This window comes from Sphaerodactylus townsendi, linkage group LG06, assembly GCF_021028975.2.
Source record: "Sphaerodactylus townsendi isolate TG3544 linkage group LG06, MPM_Stown_v2.3, whole genome shotgun sequence".
NCBI classification, from domain to species: Eukaryota; Metazoa; Chordata; class Lepidosauria; order Squamata; family Sphaerodactylidae; genus Sphaerodactylus; species Sphaerodactylus townsendi.
In genome coordinates, this window is record NC_059430.1 from 56,552,420 (window position 1) to 56,573,701 (window position 21,282).

A 21,282-nucleotide genomic window follows, 5' to 3' on the forward strand; every position below is an offset into this window, starting at 1 on the left:
GCTGTCTTTATATGTGTATAGAGGAGATGTAAATTAAGACCTTTACAGAAAGAATGTTAAAAGTTAACTTTTATATAAATCATCTGTATACTAATAGCTGAATCAACCACATCTAAGGATACTTAAATCTGGTGACTAGATCTAAGAATGGGTAAGACAGATTTTTCTACAAACCTGAAAAGGGCCCCAGATTTGCATTAACAATGTAAAATTTGGGGGGAAATACATTGGAGAGTTTAAAAAAACCCCAAAATGCTACACTTCCAAGATGGTGCCAAGCTCAGATGCTTTGGCATGAGTGCTGTTATTTTCGGGGGTGGGGGGGAGTGTTGATTTTTTTTTTATCTCACTAGTGTAGTTTGTGAGCTTAGAGAAGTATGAGATTTTTGAGCATGATCGATTTTGGCTGCACCTTCAAAGAACTGGGACTTGTTAGTTCAGCTGACCAGAGAATCGATCATACTTACCCCCTGTAGAAAGTATGGAGAATATGGAGACCAAGACCGAGAAACATCAGAAGCTGGAACCACAGAGTCTATGAGATCTTTCAGGAATTAAAAAAGGGAAATAGTGGGAGAGAGGGAGAAAATATACTTGCAAGTCCTTGCAGTTTCCTGCTTGTGAAACGTAATATCCACATTTAAGTTGTTAAGATTCCCCCCTTAAAGAAAGATGTTGCCCACACAATATGCATTCTACTAAAGTTCTAAGTTACTAGCTTCAGAATTTTTTTTTCTTTTTAAACTTTTATTTGCCAACTGAATTTCTATTCTGGGTTTCACAAAGAATACTAACAGTAAGAATTAAAAAAAACCTAAAAACCTGTTGATCATCTTAGGGCCTTTCCACACTGGCAAAAATGTACAGCAGATGTGGATTAATGCTATGTGGAGCAGCAACCGAAACTTTTAGTTGCAGATTTTTTCTTACACACTTGACCCACATTCTATGGCAGGTATCCGGTCCTGCATCTGATTCCAGAAAGCCGAGATTTCCACACTACCGCACAATGGAATTGTCCTCGATGTCCTGATTGGCCATCGTGCACTGCTGGGGCGGGCACTTTTCGAACGTGTTGCTATGTGACTTGGCAATGAGAAGATGACACTCCTGTCTCACTATTGGCTGCCGTTATCTTGTGCTTTCTCGCGAGGGTATAACGGGATCTCAGAAACCTTCCTTCCAGTTGGTTATCGTGTGCTTGTGCTCCGCATTCCCACACATTAAGCCTTGACTTTTTAAAAAAAGTACATTTTCCAGCAGATCTGTTTGCAACCCAGAAGCATGTACAGAGTTCTTTTAAAATTTCAATGGAGTGGCTCTCCACAACTGAGCACAAGACATCCTTGGCTGGAATGTGTTTTTGGAAAAAGCAACAAGGACCTGGCTTTTTTTTTTCTGAGAAGAAATTCTTTCTGCTGCAAGACTAATGAAAATAACAGAATACAGAGTTGCACAACAGAATACAGAGCTGGTGCCTGCACTTTAAAAACAAACTGTAGTATTCTCACTTCACTGGGGTTATTAACTACCGTGTTTCCCCGAAAATAAGACAGTGTCTTATATTAATTTTTGCTCCCAAAGATGTGCTATGTCTTATTTTCAGGGGATGTTTTATTTTTCCGCTCCTCAGCTGCATGCTCTGGTCGACGGGCATGCTTCCAAACAAAAACTTTGCTGTGTCTTACTTTCGGGGGATGCTTTATATTTAGCACTTCAGCAAAACCTCTACTACGTCTTATTTTCAGGGGATGTCTTTTTGGGGGGGAAACAGGGTATCTTGGTTATTCTAATCTACCCTCCTTTCTATTCCAGCCCCTAGCTTGTCATGCCTGGATCCTCCTCCCCACCCTCTAGAAGAGCATCTCTGAAGTACACGCTGGTTGCATCCAAAGGGGGGGGGTCTCTCTGTCTCTTATGGACAGCCTCCCCCTGGGATCACTGGGGTTATTAGCTGTCTTGGTAATTATGATCTACCCCAAATGAAGAAATAAATATAACCCTCCCAATTCTTACCCCAGTGGTTTATCTAATATAGGGAACATGTTTCACTGCCAGTTCATACCCTAAAGCTGGAGCTGAGTCAGGAAGACTTCAGTCTCTATCGATTACAAGGATGTGCTCTTCTCCATGGGTTTGACCGAGCAGGCAGATTTTTTTAAAAAAGGAAAGTGCCAATAGTATGTAGATAACCCCCCCCCCCCCCCCAAGAATCCCCTTCCTTCTACAAGAGCATCTCCAAAGTACACGCTGGTTGCATCCAAAGAGGGGGGGCTCTCTGCCTCTTATGGACAGCCTCCCCTGATTAAACGATATAATAATGAGCCGTGTTCTCTTCCTGCCGATCCAATGAGTGCTCGAGATCTCTTGTGACCGAATGCGAGGAGCAGTAAAAGCCGAGTGAGAGGAAATCGAAACTAAAAATCTGCACGTGCATCACCATTTTAGTAGCAACTTCTGATTGGCTGGAATAAATTGCATCACCGGTGAGGCGGGCATCTTAAAAGTGGAGCAGTCACCATTTTTTTCCACACTAGCCAGGCACATCCGGAGTAAAACCATGTTTTTTGAAAAAGTTGTATATACATCCAGGAGCAGGGAAAAAGTGAGGTAACCGGGCAGATATGGGACAAATTAGAAAGTGAACCAAACTGATCCGTGACACGGAGCTAGAGAGTGTGGAAAACTTGCAGAAAACGGAACTGTCCCAAATAATTGTTCTAGAACAAACCTGTAGTGTGGAAATGCCCTATTAGAGGTACAGATATTTTTTTATGTAACAGTTTGGAAGACCAGTGCTTAAGAAAGAGAATACCAAAGGGTTTTTTTAATGGTGTTGTAAAAAAAGTCCATATGTCTTTTAACATCTGATGTTTTAGATGTGTCTATATTTAATTGGAACTATTGCTATTTTGAATAAGGAACAGAATCCAATTAGATCTTCAAGCATATGTATTTGGCCTAGTTGAATGAATATTTCTTTTATTATAGCAGATGTGTGTTCATTACAGTCTTAAAAATACATTTGAAAGGACCGGTTGCCTTTTCACCATTCTCTCGGTTCCTTGTTCTCAAATTTCTCTCACTTTCCCCAACCCCATTTCTTCTACATGATCATGTTAACAGTTGGTATAGTCTTGTGAGCCATTCATCTGTCTTTCAATGTGTGTGTTTGAGAAGGTTACTATAGTAACATAGTATAGAAAGAATAGTTTAAGCTGTTATTTTATGACAAAGATTGGAGTGAAGTGGGGATGACTGGCAGAATGAGTAAGGACTGTCGAGGTGTGAAAGAAATGGGCAGGTGGTAGGTGTTATCTCTGGAAAGTATTGGATGGGAAGATTACTAAAGCAACAGGATCATGTATGTTGTGCTGTACCCTAATCAAACATCTTCATGCTTTTTTACTTCTTCTAGTAAGTCAAAAGTATGTACAATTATTTGTCTCCATGAAGACTGTAGTAATGATTGAGTTGTGTTTTATAGTGTATAAAACAAAGACAGAAAAACTTTGGAATCACTCTAATGTTATTGGAGATTAAATTAAGAGGTATGTTGTATTCCTTTGAACTGATGGAGTTGAGAGTATGGCCCTTGATGCTAAGTCATCTGAGGATATTCTCTATATATTTGAGAACATTTCCAAAATAACTTGGAATCTCACATTAAGGAGCTCTCTGAGATCCCCAAACCTCTGGGACAATTATTAAGATTCTGTTTTTGTGCAAGATGTAAATTTATAAAACACACTATCCGTGAAATATAACAATTACAGAGATTCCAAATGGGGTAGTTTACCTCCGGAATATTTTTCTTTGAAAGAACTGTTGTCCCTACAGCTGCAAACTAACTGTTTGAATATTGTCAGTCGTCTCTGGAATTTGTTGATTCAGGCAGTCTATGGGAAGGACCGGAAAAGTTCTGGAAAATAATTTCTGGAGACCTAGGGCTAGATAGGGTTAATCCAAGTTGTATCTCGAGTGATAACTGGCATAATTATTTCTTCGAGGTTTTTAATGGAGGGTTTTATAATACTATTATCCATGACCATTGGAATCAACAACTGAGTAATCCTAGGACCCCAGTGACTATTCAAGAGATTGAACCACTTATTAGCCAACTTAAAAGACATAAAGCTGCTGGACCTGATGCACTTTTACAACCTTTCGAAACTGGTGGCTTCCCATTCTTGCCTCCTTATTCTCTGTAATCAATCACATTGGTTAAATCCCTCCCTCTTGGAGTAATTCTATTATTGCTCCAGTTTTCAAAAAAAGGGATAATACATCCCCCTCTAATTATAGGCCAATAAGTCTTTTATCTGTGGCAGGGAAACTCTATGCCAAGTAACTTTTAGGAAAGCTTGCAGATTGGATCATGGTAAATAATATTATAGGCAGCGAACAGGTAGGTTTCCAATAGGGAAAGTCTACTCTAGATCATTGTCCTATTTTAAAGTTTAATATCTAAATATAAAAATAAAAAGACCCCTTTATATGCAGCTTTTATTGATTTACATGGGGCCTTGACTCAGGGAAAAGTTAGTTAGAATGGGGATTGAGGACAGACTCCTGTTTTTGATCCAAGCTCTCTAACACAATACATCTTGTCAAATTCGGTGTGATAATGAGGGGTTGTTAACCTCTAAAATACCCGTTTGGCAAGGAGTCAAGCAAGGATGTATTTTGGCATCCACCCTATTCAAACTCTTCCTAAATGATTTGGCACCTACCCTAAAGAAAGTGGACAGGCACTGTTCTACATTGGACTCATTTAAAATCCCTGTTTTATTGTATGTAGATTATCCTCTCTCAGTCAAGGGTAGGGCTAATGAAATTATTGAACTGCTGCCTTGCATATTGTACCCAAAATTATCTACAACTGAATTTTGATAAATCCCAGACTGTTTTTTACTCACAAATAGTGTAGGAGCAGCTGGGGATTGAGTGGGAACATTGTTGATCAAGTTAAACGGTTTAAATATCTTGGCCTTTGTTTCCACTATCAGGTCTCTTGGGGTACCTATAGATCATGGGTTTTGCAGCGGGTAAATTAAGTGCAAAGGCTATTTTATGGTTTTATTATGGCAAAGGACATGGTTTTGTTCCCGTGGCTATTATATTCAATGCCAAGGTTTGTCATCAAATATGGGATTCCTATTTGGATTTGTGCTTGGAACACGGGTCTGGAACATGTACAATCTATATTTTTATATAAAATACTTAGTGTTCCCCGTTCTGTCCCTGATGCGGCATTATGCCTTGAAATGGGTCAACACCTATTAGTTACCAAGGCATGGTGCCAAGTATTTAAGTTATGGTTTGAATTTGTTTCAACCAAGATGTGAAAAACTTCTTATATCAGGCACTACCAGAAATTGAAAATAAATTACACACCCTGGGGGCCTATGTGGATGAGTTGTCCCTGTTGGGAAATATTTCAGACTATCCAAAAAAACCTCCTAAAAGAGGAATTCTCAATCTTTTTGAAGATGGCCAATAAATTTTGTTTCCCTCACTATTTGAATTTGCCACAATTGATACAGCAAGGGAACTGGAGGCCCTTTGGCCATCTTCTGGTCTTTGTTTAGACCACTTCAGTCAACTTGACCTTGATGATGTGGACAGAATTCTGGCAGCTATAAGACCTACCACTTGTTCTTTTAATCCGTGTCCTTCCTGGTTGGCGAAAGCCAGCAGGGAGCAGCTTCGGGGTCACCTGTTGAATATTATCAATAACTCCCTTGAGCAAGGAGTTTTTCCAGGTCAGCTTAAAGAGGCCGTGGTTCATCCACTCCTGAAGAGGTCTCAATTAGATCCATTAGATCTAGCCAATTACCACCCAGTCTCGAACCTTTTGTTTCTGGGCAAGGTAATTGAGCGAGAAGTAGGGGACCAGCTGCAGAAATTCCTGGATGACACAGAGGTATAGGATCCATTCCAGTTCAGTTTCTGTGCTGGCCATGGGATATAGATGATTTTGGTGGCTGTTGTGGACAAACTCCAGCTCCAAGTAGATTGAGGCATTTTAGTGCTGCTGGTGTTGTTAGATCTCACTGCAGCGTTCGATACAGTAGATCACGACCTTATGGTCCACCGCCTCGCCGAGATCGGGGTCTGTGGGACTGTCCTGAATTGGCTGTCCTCAACATGACTGGGGATGGCAGGTAACATTGGGGACAGAGAACTGCAAACGGTACCCCATGATCTGAGGGGTGCCACAAGGGGTGATCCTCTTTCCGATGCTTTTTAATGTCTACATGCACTCCCTGACTGGGTTAGTTTGGAGTTTCGGGCTGCAGTGTCACCAATATGCGGATGACACCCAGCTCATGTTCACAATGGCTGGCCACTTGGCCTCTACCCCTGGGGCTCTCCAGCGTTGTTTAGAGGCTGTGGCTGGTTCTGCAGGCCTGTAAGGCAGAGCTTTTCCGTCAGGCATTTCCACCTAGCCAGCCAGCCTGAACCATTATCATCACTAGCCTCCCATGGGTGTAGTAGGGGGTGGGTTTTTAACACCATCTGTCAGTTGTTTTAATGTTTTAAATGTTTGATTGATGCTTTACTGCTGTTTTAATTCTGTAAATTTTATTGATCACCGGCCTGAGCCCTGTTGGGAAGGATGGGGTATAAATATAAATAAATAAATACATATTCCATTTACTAAATTAATCATCGCTAGGTATCTGTACAGATTGACCAAGAGTAAATGGTGGAGGGCCCTATCCTTGACTAGATGTAATGTTTTACCCTCCGCCCTTAAAAAGGGGAGACACTTAAAAATTCCACATAAGGAAAGTATATGTAGTTGTGTTATTGGCTGTGAAGAATCGGTTTGGCATGACCTGTTATATTACCCCCTACATAATTTGTCTAGAAATATATATCTATGCCCATTGCTGGAAGGGACTGAGAATTTATTGAATGAACAAAGAATGGTATTTCTCTTAAATAGTGAATCCAGCGACAATTTGGAACCCATGACCAAAATTTTATATGATGTTATTGCCTCGTGAGCCTAACTTGTTCTAGTACTGTAAGTGTATTAAGTTTACTTATGCTATTAAATGTTTCTTTGAACGTTGAATTCTAATATTATTGCTCACAGGGAGCAAATCTGACTTTTTTGAGCCTTCATCATCCTGGCCTTCCAGAAAGTATTAAACAAAAACCAGTATTTACAATCCGTGTTACAAATATTGATGAAACTGCTAAAGCTTTTCTAAAGTAAGTGCAAGTGGTTGAATTTAATTTCCTATCTTGAAAATATTATTACAAAAAATTATGTTCAATATTTTTGCAGATTTGGGGCTTTTGATGTTATTTCTCAAGTAACAGTTTTAATTTTTATGGCTGATCAGAGAAGCTGCTATGTAATCCTAGTTAGTAAGATTTGCTAGGAGGTGAAGCTCTCAATAAAGATCATCTCAGTTGTGGTTACTAGTTCCCTGCAACTGCCTGTTCCTCATCTAAGCTTCAGCACTATCATTAGTTTTGTCTGACTGAAGGTTCAATAGCGGACATGGTGTCACAGTTGCAACTAAAGCTCTCTGCAGTAGCTCAGCTGTTTTTTTCCCTGGAGATATCCCTCCTTTCTTATTTATCTAGAGAACTGTAACTAGTACCTCGCTGAATTTTGCAGCTTTGACTACCCACCCTTAGAGCTGATAGCCATCTGAGTTGGATCAAAACGCAGTTTGGTTGTGGTCTTTGCCAAATCAAAGATCTGGATTCCCTTTCTAAGTAAGAGAGTTAAGGTGGCACCAAATCTATGAAGACTGTTTACAAAACATTATTAACTGGAGGTTGCTGGCTCTTAATTGACTGATTCATTGTAAATCGAAAGCTATTTCTCAAGGTATAATTAAAGTTCACAATTAATGATCCATTCATTAGTTCAAATGATCAGTTTGGTTTGTTATAAATAGATGACTTTGTGGTTTAATTTCTCAAGTAGAATATTTTAGATTTTGCCCAAGGAAATGGGCAGTGTCTTGGAAAGGTTGCTTAACTCAAAAATTCAGAGATGCTTTTTTGTTTTGTTTTTTAATTGTCTTAACTTAAAAAAAACCCTTGGGATTTAAAGGGATCTGGTTGTAGGTATATAGTGTCTTAAACACCGTATGTAGTGTTATCATGTAGTACAATATGGCCATTCCTTATCAAATAGTGCAATATGGCCATTCCTTGCTAGAAGAATCTCTAATTTACCTGCCTAATTTGAAATGTTGAAGCCCTGAGTATGTCCTGAGATTAAATATTATTTTGGTACTTTTAAATAAATCAATATTAAAATTCTTGGATTATGCTCATCATATAGCATTTTGCATATGAGCATTGGCTTTTTTTAATATTGTAGTAGAAAATAATACATTGGGTATCGTTAATGCTAATGTGTAATGTGGCTGCTTTATAAATACTTACAGGGTTATAGGCACGGAAACTGAAGAACATTGTTTCAAGCAGGGTGATGATGTCAAGAGAATTTTTCAAAATGTTCAAGGTTTGTGCATCCCATTTGCTTTACAGTTTGTGTGCCTTTTAAAAAAAGAATTATAATCCTTATGAACTTTATTCAATAATAGTGTTGTTAATGTTAAGAGAATTGCTACAGAGTGAATAGGCTTCCTCCTCGAGGTGGAGGCCATCTTGTGTGGGTGTTTCCATACCCTTCTCTTAGGGAGGCAGGAACTGAAGTTTTCCACTTCCTGTCCCAGGGTCCGACTCCATTTTGTCCCCAGTAATTTTCCTGCCTCTCAAGGGAGAGCAAGCTTTAGCATGGGCTCCACTTGTTTTTCATTCTTCTTTGTCTTGTGTGTGCTGTGTATGCTTAGAACTTTGGCTTCCAATTCCCTTCCTGCCCGTTCAGACCCTCCTGCGTCAGAGAACACTGGCAAAAGAAGTACAGACCCAACCTTTAAACATAAGCTTTCTTCCTCCTTCCATCAAATCTAGGATATCAGATGTCCAAAGCAGCCGTCAGTTCTACCCTGAAAACCTGCATTTTAGAGGCTCATAAAGCCGCCAACTTACCAGTGGGCATCATGGGACACTCCATCTGTAGTGCAGGTACCAACACAGCACTCTGAAAAAACGTATCAGTAGAAAAGATATGCAAGGCAGCAATCTGGTCTTCTACCTCATCTTTCATCAGGCACTATAAATTACACTTCTGGTCTGCTGCCAAAATGGCATTTGACAAAAAGGTCTTGGAGCATGTTCTGGGAGACTGATGATGACCCACCTGTCTTGGGACACTGCCTGCCAGGGTAGATTGTTGTATTCTTTTTTAGACAACGTGGTTTGCTTGCAGAAGGTCATGGAGTGATTTTCACCATCTTTAGCTAAAAATATGTAAAGCAGCAGAATTAGGAAAGACCTTCACCTAAAACCTGGAGAAGCCACTGCTAGCCAAAATGTTGAGTTAAATGGGCCAGTTGTCTGATTCCATGTAAGGATTCATATGCTGTTCATATGTTGTTCAGAAATGGCTCCATGAAAATATTTTACACTTTTAAAATGTAACATCTTTAATGTTTTACATTTTTATGTTCCCTCCAGATAAGCTCAAAGAAAAATTAAGTAAAAGAGGAATTCGTATTATGACAGGATTAGGAAAGTACTTCAGAGAACTGGAAAAAAACCAAAATGGAATCCTTACCAAAGCAAACTTCAAGCACTCGCTAAAAGTGTTTCATTTAGAAGTGCCTGAAGAGGTATGTTGTCACAACTTGAGAGACTCTCGCAATCCCCCATTCATACAAGGTCTTCCCATTTCTTGCTGAATACCTCTACTTTGGGCTGATTGACTTTAGCCTTGGGGACAGGATCATGTGGGCTCCCCATGGTTGCCTCGGTTATTGATATAGCACAGAAGCAATGGAGTTTCCACATGGTAGGGTTTCTTGCATTTTTACTGCTTCAGTTTCCTTACACACACACACACACACACACACACACACACACACACACACACACACACACACACACACACACACACGTAATAACTGCAGATTTTTTTAAAAAAAACATCTGGGAAGTCACTGTAAGGAAACTGAAGCAGTAAAAATGCAAGGAACCCTACCATGTGACGTCTCTGAGGGTGTGTGTTATTTAAGTAACAGAGTCAGGAGTAGGTTCCAGATGGGATACCCCAGAAACTGCTCTGTGAAGCCCAGTGTGCCTTTCTTTAATGGAAAGAATAAGAGATTTAAGTATTTGTCTAGATCTGTGAAAGGAAGATTTTCCCTAAGAAAGAAGTTTAATAGAAGGAAGATTTATTAATACTGAGTCAAAGAACTGTCTGTAACAACTAAAAGGTTTATCAAAGTATTCCTGCCAAAGAAAAGGAAAAGCTTAAATATCTTCGTAACTTATATTCTTGTACATCTGTAAATAAACATTCCATCTTTATTTCCTTGTTTAAAAGTCTCAAGGAATCATTTGAGAGTGCCCAATCAAGCCTGATAAGAACAATCAGGTTTTGAAGAGAAAAGTAAAATCACCTCACAAAGCTATCAACATTCTATCAGAAGTGGCACTTGGAATAATTCAGTTAGGATCTCCTGAAGAACTTTAGGTGTGTGCTGCTTGCTCTTCACCTAGGCCAGGGGTAGGGAACCTGCAGCTCTCCAGATGTTCAGGAACTACAATTCCCATCAGCCCCCACCAGCATGGCCAATTGGCCATGCTGACAGAGGCTGATGGGAATTGTAGTTCCTGAACATCTGGAGAGCCGCAGGTTCCCTACCCCTGGCCTAGGCCGCCTTTATGAATGGTGGCTTAGGGCAGCAATCCCCTTATATCTGTCACTTGGGAAGTACGTGCATTGTCCTTTTCAGTAGATAGTAAGGATCTGATAACTGTCTGGGATTCTGCTGTGTCTGTTTCTTCCCATTATTATTTTAGCTTGCACTTACCTGGGATCAATCTTTAATTTAGAGATAACTGAGTTAACATAATTGTAACCAAGTGGCTTTGCATGTGTTGATTGAAAATATATAATTTTGACCTTTCAAAAATAGGCTGGATCTAGTAACCTGAAAAATTGATAGCAATCTTCAATGTACAGTGTTCAACAAAAATCCTTCAAACAATTTTGAAACAACAGTATGGTCTCTCCCTTTATTTCATTGTGTGACTTTATTTTTTATGTCTTTGTTTTGATTTGCACCACTATTGATTGAAACTTCTAAAAAAAATAATAGGACTTTGAATCTTTGTGGTTAATACTTAATGATCATAATGATGGAATTGATTACTTTGAATTTACCCGTGCCATCCTTGGAGAAATGAATGAATACAGAAAAGCATTTGTCCGAAAAGTAAGTTTTTGTTATCTGTTTTAATAGTCTAGATACAGCTGAGTGCTAATAAGAAACGTCATGTTTTGTTAAGTGCTATATTTCTGCATATAAAATTGTTCATACATATGTAGAGGAAAAGGTTCAATTTATTTTTAATTTTTAGCTGATGTTGTCTTTAAAACAATTGACTTGTTCTATTGATTTCTCTGCATTATTTAATTAAAAACACCTCAGGGCAGGAACCAACAATAAACAGCAAGAGTTTTTAATTTATTAATTGTACTAGGCATACCTGGCCATGCGTTGCTGTGGCCCAGTCTGGTGAAATGGGAAACATTGAGAAAATGGGAAAATCCCCTCCCCTCCCCTGCATGCCACGCCTCCCTCCCCCCTCCCTTTGTTAGGGTTGGTGGCCCATCTCCAGATGCCCGGCCCCCTCCCCCTCCCTCCTCAGCGTTTGGGACTCTTTAGTTTGGAGAGGAGACGTCTGAGGGGGGATATGATTGAAGTCTATAAAATTATGCATGGGATAGAAAATGTTGACAGAGATAAATTTTCTCTCTTTCTCACAATACTAGAACCAGGGGGCATACATTGAAAATGCTGGGGAGAAGAATTAGGACTAATAAAAGGAAACACTTCTTCACTCAATGTGTGATCGGTGTTTGGAATATGCTTCCACAGGAGGTGGTGATGGCCACTAACCTGGATAGCTTTAAAAGGGGCTTGGACAGATTTATGGAGGAGAAGTTGATTTCTGGCTACCAATCTTGATCCTCCTTGATCTGAGGTTGCAAATGCCTTAGCAGATCAGGTGCTCGGGAACAGCAGCAGCAGAAGGCCATTGCTTCCACCTCCTGCATGTGAGCTTTCAAAGGCACCTGGTGGGCCACTGCGAGTAGCAGAGAGCTGGACTAGATGGACTCTGGTCTGATCCAGCTGGCTTGTTCTTATGTTCTTATGTTCCATTGCATGCCACCCCTCCCTCCCCTCCTTGCCTCCCTTCCTCCCTCCGATAGGGTGGGTGGACCATGTGCAGATGCTGGGGTCCCTCCCCCTCCCTCCCCTTCCTTGCATGCCACCCCTCCCTTCCCTCCTGCCCAGACTGGTGAAATTGGAAATATTGAGATGGAATCGTAAAGTAGTGAGTATAACGTGTGTTGCTGTAACATCCACCAGATGGTGCTGTTTGTAAAAACATGGTTTTACCTGTCACAGGTGTGACACCTGTATCATGGTATAATAGTAGGTATATAAAAACACGCGCGTATTCGAATACAATGTTGTGTCAAAATTTCAAACCAAGCGGTGGAGAGCTTTCGGAAATTTAAGATTTTGAACAAACGAACATTTACATTTTTATTTATATAGATTGTTAGAACCCTCCAAAAAAAGGACATGAGAGACAAGTGAGTGGTTAACTAGTTCATTTGATTATTTTTGGCTGATCTGCAGTAGAAAAGATGCCTAAAACAGTGTGCATTGCTGCTAATAAGCAGCCTACCATATCTAACAGCCTTCCTGCCCAGAGGCTAGCAATTATCATTCATTCATTCATTCATTCATTCATTCATTCATTCATTCATTCATTCATTCATTCATTCATTCATTCATTCAGTAGTAGTAGTAGTTGTTGTTATTGTTGTTGTTGTTGTTGTTGTTATTATATTTAATGAACCGCCCACCCCCGAAGGGCTCTGGGCAGTGTATAACAAAACAGCTAAAACAATAATGCACAATTAATTAATTAATTAATTAATTAATTAATTAATTAATTAATTAATTAATTAATTAATTAAAATTCTTAACTGAAAGGGAAACCCTGTAGAGCGTAGCAGCATGATACCCCACCTTCCTCTCCTGTAAGGAGACTCAAGGGGGCCCACAAGTTCCTTTGCCTTCCTCCCCCCACAACAGACACTTTGTGAGGGGGGGGGAGGAGACTGCAAGCTCCTTTTGAGTCTCCTTGAGTCTTCAAAAGCTGCTTCTGAAGTTCCTTGAGTCTCCCCTTTAGAGGAGAGAAAAGGGGGATATAATTCCAAACTCATCCGCCGCCGCCTCTGCATTACCCATTTACCATTCTGTCCTCAGCTTTAAAAATAGGATTCAATGCACAGAGGGTAGGACCATAAGTTCCAAAGCACACTCCACATAAGTTCCAAAGCACACTCCACATTCAGGGGCAGTAAACCTCTCAATACCAGTGTCCAGATGCAGCTGTGGCCCAGGAGAAGGACGGAGATCAGGAGGGAAGTGACAGCGTTAAACACAAGAAGGGAAGGAATTAAAATAGGGACGTATAAGTTTGGAGCTACCATTCAATCAGCACTCCAACTCTTGGGGAAAAGCCTACTTTCCTGTAAGCTATAGGTGGATTTACTTCTTTTTGTTGGTTTTAACAATCAGAGAGAGGCTGACAAGGATAGGCTAGTCTGGGCTACCCACGAGAGAGGATCAGAGAGAGGATCTAACCCTATCCCCTTTCCATAGCTAAGGCCTTAAAAGAGCAGATAAACAGTCTGTTGTCCAGAGTTTTGGAGTAACAGAAGGGATCCTGGACATCAAATCAGAAAAACACCCTGGCCCCAACCTTAGTCAGCACTACTGTTGGCTTTCTCACTTGCATCCAGGCAGTGCCAAGAATGTTAAGCCTCATCTCCTTAGCATGCCATCTGAGCATCTAAAGGCTCAGGCAATGATGCTTAACCATCAAGAGCTTTACCACCCCAGTTCAGCCAGCTAAGAGGTACTTTGAGAAGAGTCTTCCCCCATCCTTTGATGATTCAAATTGCTTGTCAACTAACCTTGTTCTATTCCTGCCTAAGCTAGTTGTGGCCTAAAGATCTGGCTGTTGTGTACAGTTGCTTGCCACTTGTCATCTGCCTGCAAATAAACATTGATCAAGTCTGTTTCAATTTCAGGACAAATGTTCTGGCTGTTGTTAAAAAAAGGGAGATGACACTTTGTATGATAGAGGAGAAAAAAAAACTCCTTTGAGAAGGTGGTGCTCAGTAGTGGGTGTGGGAAGGCAGAGGACAGGTTTTAAGAACCGCCTTGCTTGGTCATTTCAACAATGGATAGACAGATGCCCCTGAGTACTGGGAGATGAGGATGGTAGCCATCCTTTCTTTTTATTTTTCCTCAGCCTCTAGTAATCAGAGATATGCTATCTCTGAATGTGTAGTTTCTATTCTTGACAATTCTAACTTGTAAAGCCTGTATCACCACAATTTTGCATACTTGAAATAATTCATTATATATTTGACTGCGGGCTTCTTCTATGTAATCTGCAGGCCTTCCTTCTATTCTACAATAAAGACACATTTTAGAGTATTTATTCACTTACTTCATTTATACCCTCCTTTCTCCCCAGTCAGAATCCAGAGTGACTTACTTGTGAAAATAAAATGAAAAAGAGAATAACAGCCCTGTAAGGCAGGTGTGGCTAAGAGATGGTGACTGTCCCAAGGTCACCCAGTAAGCTTCCTTTGCAGAGAGGGGATTTGATCCTGGATCTTACAGATCCTAGTCTGATACTCTAACCATTAGTGCACACTGGCATTCACTTTGATCCTTATATCTTCTAGTTTCAGGAATTAGGTTTTGTGAAGTGTGTCTGTGTGTATTAAGTACTATCAAGTTGCTTCTGATTCATGGCAACCCTATGAATCAGTGTCCTCCAGAATGTCTTATTGTTAACAGCCTTATGAAATACAGCTTCTATTTTTAACAACTTCAAACCAATACAGCTTTAAGGGGTAGGGTGGGGGAGATGAGAGAATGAGAGGATTCCTGTTTCTGGGTCAACTGAACAGAATTGTCAGTGAGTGAGAAAATTCATGAGTCAGTGAGAATATATTTTACTGTTGATGCAACAAGCAGAAAAATGTGTTAATGAATTGGCAGGGCTAACCAAAAAATGTAACAAATTTCTGGGTATGAGATACTTGTATTTTGACATAAGAACCAACAATCCTGAATCTAGTTAAAAGCTCTTATTTCCATTTAATGCCGTATAATCATGTATTCAATTTATACATTCAGTTTCTGTTCCATCTTTTTCCAGAGTGAGGGATCTAAGATAGGTACAGAATTACAACCAGTATAAATTCTATGTCTCTCTCTCTCTGTGTATATGTGTGTTAAAATATGTTTATGTCTTTTAATGTTCTATCAACCTCAAACTTTTAATGTTGTATCAACTTCAAACCATTTGTATAAGTGTTCTTTTATATTCTTATGGAAATTCATGCCTTTCCAATTATTATTCTTTCTCAGGCATATATGAAACTGGATTACAACAGAACTGGAAGTGTACCTATGGTAGATATCCAGAAATGTTATTGTGCTAGAAGACATCCTCAAGTGCTATCAGGTACACAACATGCAAAAAATATATTATTTCCAGCAGGTCCCAATACCTGACATAAAGGGGCAGAACCTTCCCTTGCCGGAGTCCCCTGGAACAAGAGCTCTGACAAACAGTGGAGATTATGAGATCTCCCATGCAGTGAGTGTGAGAAGGGAGAGAAGGTGTCCATAACAGAAGCTCTGCCTCAAAAAGAATCTCCCTTCAGTGTGGGGTAGAGCATCGTTGTATAATTGGTCTCAGATAACTTTTTCTAAGATTATACTTCTGTCTTAACTTACCTCCTACATTTATCATTCATTAAGCCACTTTGGTTCAATTTGTAGTATACTTTATAAAAGGAAACATGGGTCTGTGCTGCATTTTCTGTTTAGCTATATTATTCTTCTGTGTTAAAATTTTACTTTTTATTGAACAGGTTCAGAGGAAGACATTAAACCTTTTTTAGAAACACTGGTGAATGTCTGCATCAATCCTAATGAAGTCTTATTCTGTGAGTTTGAGGATTATTATGAAGGATTAAGTATTGGAATGATAGATGATGAAGAGTTTGTTAATATTTTGAGGAATTCCTGGGGAATTTAGAAAATATAATATTTACATAGTAGTGGTTTTCACAAACGAGGGGAGCACAGACTCCTGAACCCTGTATTTACCTATTTTTCTATGTATATCTCCATCCGGTCAGCAAGAGTTCTCAACTGATCTCTGAAACCCTTTCCCCCTTCCCCCAGCATATTTCTGCAGATGTTCTTGGGTATGGCTGATATGTGGGATGAAAAGTTTGGTCTGTCATGGATATAGCATTGAAAAATTAAAAATGATAACATACAGTGATTACTGTGATTCGTTTCTGGCATATCAGTGTTAGAATTCTTTAAACAATTTGGAAATGCTTCTAACCGAGAATACACATGCACTGAGAAACAGATACCACAGTAATTCCCCATAAGTCTCTGTCAATCCATACTAGATATGATTACATCTTTCAGTGACTCTTCTGGTAAATGCCATGTGTTTTAACTTCAACAATAACCAATAGAACAAAAAAATATTTACAGTCCAGGAATTAGGACATTTTAGAAGTTGGCTTTGTTGTTAACCTCAGGTATTGAGTAGCTAGAACATCAGAAAGCCTAATCTTGGAAAATGGGTAAATTTTTATTTTATACACATCATTGTGATTTTTAAAAAATTATTCATTAAAAAACAGAAAAAAAGACAAGGGGGAAAAAAGCACAAAATCCAGAAACTAAATACATTTTTTAAAAAGTCATTATGACTTTTTTTAAAAAAAGGTAGCATCTGCTTATTTTAAAAAAATTCATCTGGATAATCCTGCTGAAGTTTTGCCTATTGTATTTCATTTGATTGCAAAAATATTTGCAGAGGATACAGTGATTTAATTATTATTTTTTAAACTTAGAAAACATGCAGGTGTCCTAATTTTACAAGTTATGCTATAACTTGTGATTAACAAAATATGTAGTCTTCAGATTTTTCATTTCAATAATGTTTCATTAATTTTGATATTTTTGATGCAAGAATTTTGATCAAAACTTATCAGAACTTGTTGATTTATTGTCAAAAAGCTTTTATTTCATTATAAATGATTGATGATTAAATTAATTTTAAATAAAATAAATATTCTATATTTATTGAGTGCAATTTTTTATAAGTAGCTTGATTGTTATTGTAAAAATATGTAAATTACACTTAAGTCTTTTCAAACCAGTCTGTAATTTTTGGTTTTGTGCTATTAAACGATGGGCTTTTGTGCAGTTACTGCTTGCCTCAATGCTGTTTACTTTGTAGTGGGGTTTTCTGGCAGTTTCATGTTGACACAAGAAACTGAGCCAGAGAAGTCACAGTTCCCAGGTCCAGACAAATTGGTCCAAAACAACAGCTTTTATATGCAAGAAAGGCACCTCTTATTACCATCAGAATTGGCTATCAAGAGCTAGAAACTGAAATGAAGAGTTGCACTCAGTATGATCAAACTAAATCACACAGATAATAGGGGAGTGTCCTTTTGCCTGTATTATTGTATTTTAAAAGGGTCCTTTTCTTCTTATCTTTTTTCCTCATGTCTGATAGTTCAGTAGACCAGTCCTTTGCTCCAACAGTAGACCTGCAGCATTTAACACACACCCAGAAAGCCCTTCTGATCATTCAGAAATGGTGGCCAGAAAAGCTCTTTTGGAGAGGCTGCCTCTCCCGTTTTTCCTGGCGTCTGATAGCTGGATAGACCAGTCCTTTGCTCCAACATTAGACGTGCAGCGTTTTATAAAAATGAAAAAGCACAAAAAAACCCCAAAGCCCTCTGATCCTTTGTGGCCAGAAAAGTTGGAAAAACTGATGTTTGGTGAGCTGGGGAAGACCGGAATGAGCAACAAAACCCAGATAACGAATTACACTTCCTGTTTAGCTGTTTGAGAAAAAGGTAAAAGGTGGATCTACACAGCTCCTCATGGATCCTCCACTTTTTATTGAACTCCCCCCAAACCTGTATCAAACCACATATGGAAGTCAGGACTATGGGCTGGACTATAAAAAACGTGGGCCCAACACTTTGTGGCACATCAGCAGCATAAAAACATGGATCTGAGGCATGGATCCTCATGAATTCATATGATTTTAAATTGAAATAAAATGAAACTACCATGATACTATAGAGCATGTCTTAGTCTATAGGCAGAACCAAAACCCTATGGGGATGGGCGGGGTAGAAATCGAAGAATAAAATAAAATAAATAAAATTAAAAAATCACACATCCAATGCTTTGTGGTGCTGCAGTGCTGCAAAAATGTGGTTACAAAGCTTGGATCCTAATGCACTAGGTCACCCTCAAATCACCATCAGATCACAGCTCATGTTCCTAGTCACAGATCCAAACACAACAATCACACATCCAATGCATCGTGGCATCACAGTGGGGCAAAAACATGATTAAAAAGCACAGATAGTCATAGATTCTCCTGATTTTTGCACTAGGTCCCCCCAAAATTATCGTCAGATCATAGCTCATGTCCCTAGTCACAGATCTGAAGACAACAATCACGCATCTGAAGCTTTGTGGAGCCACAGTAGCACAAAAAAGATAATGATGCTGGTAAATGTTGAAGGCAGTAGGAAAAGAGGAAAACTGACTATAAAGGAAGCCACTGCCCTCAATACGTAGAACCTGAGCAAGGCTGTTAATGATTCAACGTTTTGGAGGACAGAGATTCATAGGGCTTCTATGAGTCTGTAGCAACTTCAGCATTTCTCACTCACACACACACACACACACACACACACCATTTTCGATTCAAACTCAAAAGTATTTTACATAAACACAACTGTTTATTGTGGTAGTAATTTCCCTGTATAGTCAGTGAATTAATGTATGTAGTGGCTCAACAAAAGCACTCTCTATATACATGTGATGGAATAGTACTGTAAAATCACACATGACTGTGAAAAGGATCTTTGCCTTTTGATCTCCTGGAGGGAGGGACAGGAAGCCATACAAAGGTGCCAGGATGAAACTTCAAAGGCCTAAATTACCTTGTGGCCGGAACAGAGTTTTCCTGAGAAGGGGAAAACAAAGGTTTTTGGATTCCATCTTGAGACGTGGTCAGAGAAGCATCTCTGGGCCATGGGTTCCTGGAATGGGGACAAAGAACCAAAAGGAATGTAACCAGCTAAGCAATCAAGCATCTCTGGGCCATGGGTTCCTGGAATGGGGACAAAGAACCAAAAGGAATGTAACCAGCTAAGCAATCCCTTAACTGCATTTATGTTTTATTTCTTTGATTTCTGTTTTTCAACAAAAATTGTTGAGACCTCAGCTGGTTGGAGTTATTGGAGAAAAGGACCCAAAGGATTTTACTGAAACAAGCGTGGCTCTCCCAGGCTTACTTTCATGATAATATAAATGATAGATTATAATTTGGCAGGTGTATGTTGGAAGTTTCCTTGTTGAAGAATTGTGACTCCAGAGACTGGCCTATTTCTGCTATGTCATCATCAGAAGGGCATTGTTGCCACGATGGCATGTATCACGGCGAACAATTAGAGGGTGAGACTCATTGACATTACTACATCCTTTAATAGTGTTGCCTGGGTGGAAGATGGATTTGGCATCTGGGTTTATTCCAGGGTCTGATCTGTACTAAGTTGGCCATTGTAACTGGCATGTAATTGTAGTTAGGGGCTATGTAAGCAAGTAAAGAAGTATGATTACCCAAGGTGAGTTGCAGATTGCTGGTGATAAATTAGGATACAGAATTTTTTCTAGAAACAATTTGTAAGTGTATTTAAAGACATATTTCATATCTTTCAGTTCAGGTGTGTCTTGATACTTTCAAGCAATTATTTAAGAGTATCATTTAAGAGTATCCAAATACGAACATCTTAAAACACATTCACTAAAACTTAGCAAGGATTCCCTTCTTCAACGAACAATAAGTGCTGAATGAGCTGAAAACAGTGGCCATCTGTTCAGCAGGTGAACATATGGGGATCTTTAGCAGCATTTGCCGATATATGGAAATGTGGTCATTATGTAGAAACAAGTAGTTGATGCTAACAAAATGTCAGGGTAATCTGATTCGGCTGGTTTATTTTTATTAATGTGAGTGGACTAGCCAATGAAATGGTCAGTGAAAGCAATCCACGAGGAAATATATCAGAAGCTAATGCAGACATAGTCCAATGCTCTTAAAGTGAAGCTCTAATTAATCTGCAGGATATTATATTTTGCATAAACTTGCGTTTTGTGTACTGTCAGAGGACATCCTGTTTAAGGAAACAGTGAAGGTTGAGTAGGATGCTGTGGGTTGTCCAAGTTGTATGCCCGTTCTATACAACCTGGAAAACCCACAACATCCTAGTAATTCTGGCTGTGAAAGCCTTTGACAATACAATGAAGGCTGAGGCCTGGTTTACCATAATACTAAGTATAATATTAATATTTATGGTATATATTTAAGACAAACAAAATAGGATTTAATGAAAGCATTTAAGGGATATCAAGCCAGATGGTTTCTGTGCTAAATTAATTTGGTTAATCAGGGTTTACAAATGAATCTTAGATTTAAATGGTTTATAATTGTTGCAGGGACAAACTGTTGGTCTGTTTTTAATTAGCAGACTAACAGAGCAATCCTGAGGGTCTCCAACACTGGTGGGCAGCTTCAGCACCACTATGGAGCCACTGGTTAGCTCACTGTGGAATATAGTTACAAGGCACTGGCAGGAAACTGGAATGTTGTTAAGGCTGTTTTGGGGTGCAATCACATCAGTGTCCTTAGCAATCATACTGCAGCAGTTCATAGTGGTATGGAAGGCTGGTGGTGGGACTCAGGTGGTCAGGGCATCTGCAGCCAATCAGAGACCAAGAGGTATAGGGGCTGAACCTAGCACCCATCAGAGCCAAGGGGTGGAGAGGGGTGGAGCCATTGAACCCAGCTATTTGTCATCAGCACCCACACCCCCTTAAAAAGATCAAATTCAGTCCCAAACCCCTGCACACCTAACAGGGTTGGCATGAGCTCCAGCTTTCCCTCCACCCATAAACATATAAGCTTGCCCCAGCACATTGAGTCCTACAACCCTGCTTG

At 39.5% G+C, this 21,282-nt stretch overlaps 1 protein-coding gene across 6 annotated transcripts in view; it reads left to right on the forward strand.

Moving 5' to 3' along the window:
* CAPS2 (calcyphosine 2) overlaps positions 1 to 17,460 on the forward strand; it is a 49,287-nt gene extending 31,827 nt beyond the window's left edge. For all 6 annotated transcript variants that reach the window (XM_048501942.1, XM_048501940.1, XM_048501943.1 and 3 more), the window contains 6 exons: positions 7,109 to 7,227; positions 8,427 to 8,503; positions 9,562 to 9,716; positions 11,208 to 11,324; positions 15,585 to 15,681; positions 16,094 to 17,460. In XM_048501942.1, the coding sequence (XP_048357899.1) occupies positions 7,109 to 7,227; positions 8,427 to 8,503; positions 9,562 to 9,716; positions 11,208 to 11,324; positions 15,585 to 15,681; positions 16,094 to 16,260 (732 nt within the window). In that variant the 3' untranslated portion in view covers positions 16,261 to 17,460. The remainder of the gene's footprint in view (positions 1 to 7,108; positions 7,228 to 8,426; positions 8,504 to 9,561; positions 9,717 to 11,207; positions 11,325 to 15,584; positions 15,682 to 16,093) is intronic.
* The last annotated feature ends 3,822 nt before the right edge of the window (positions 17,461 to 21,282 follow it).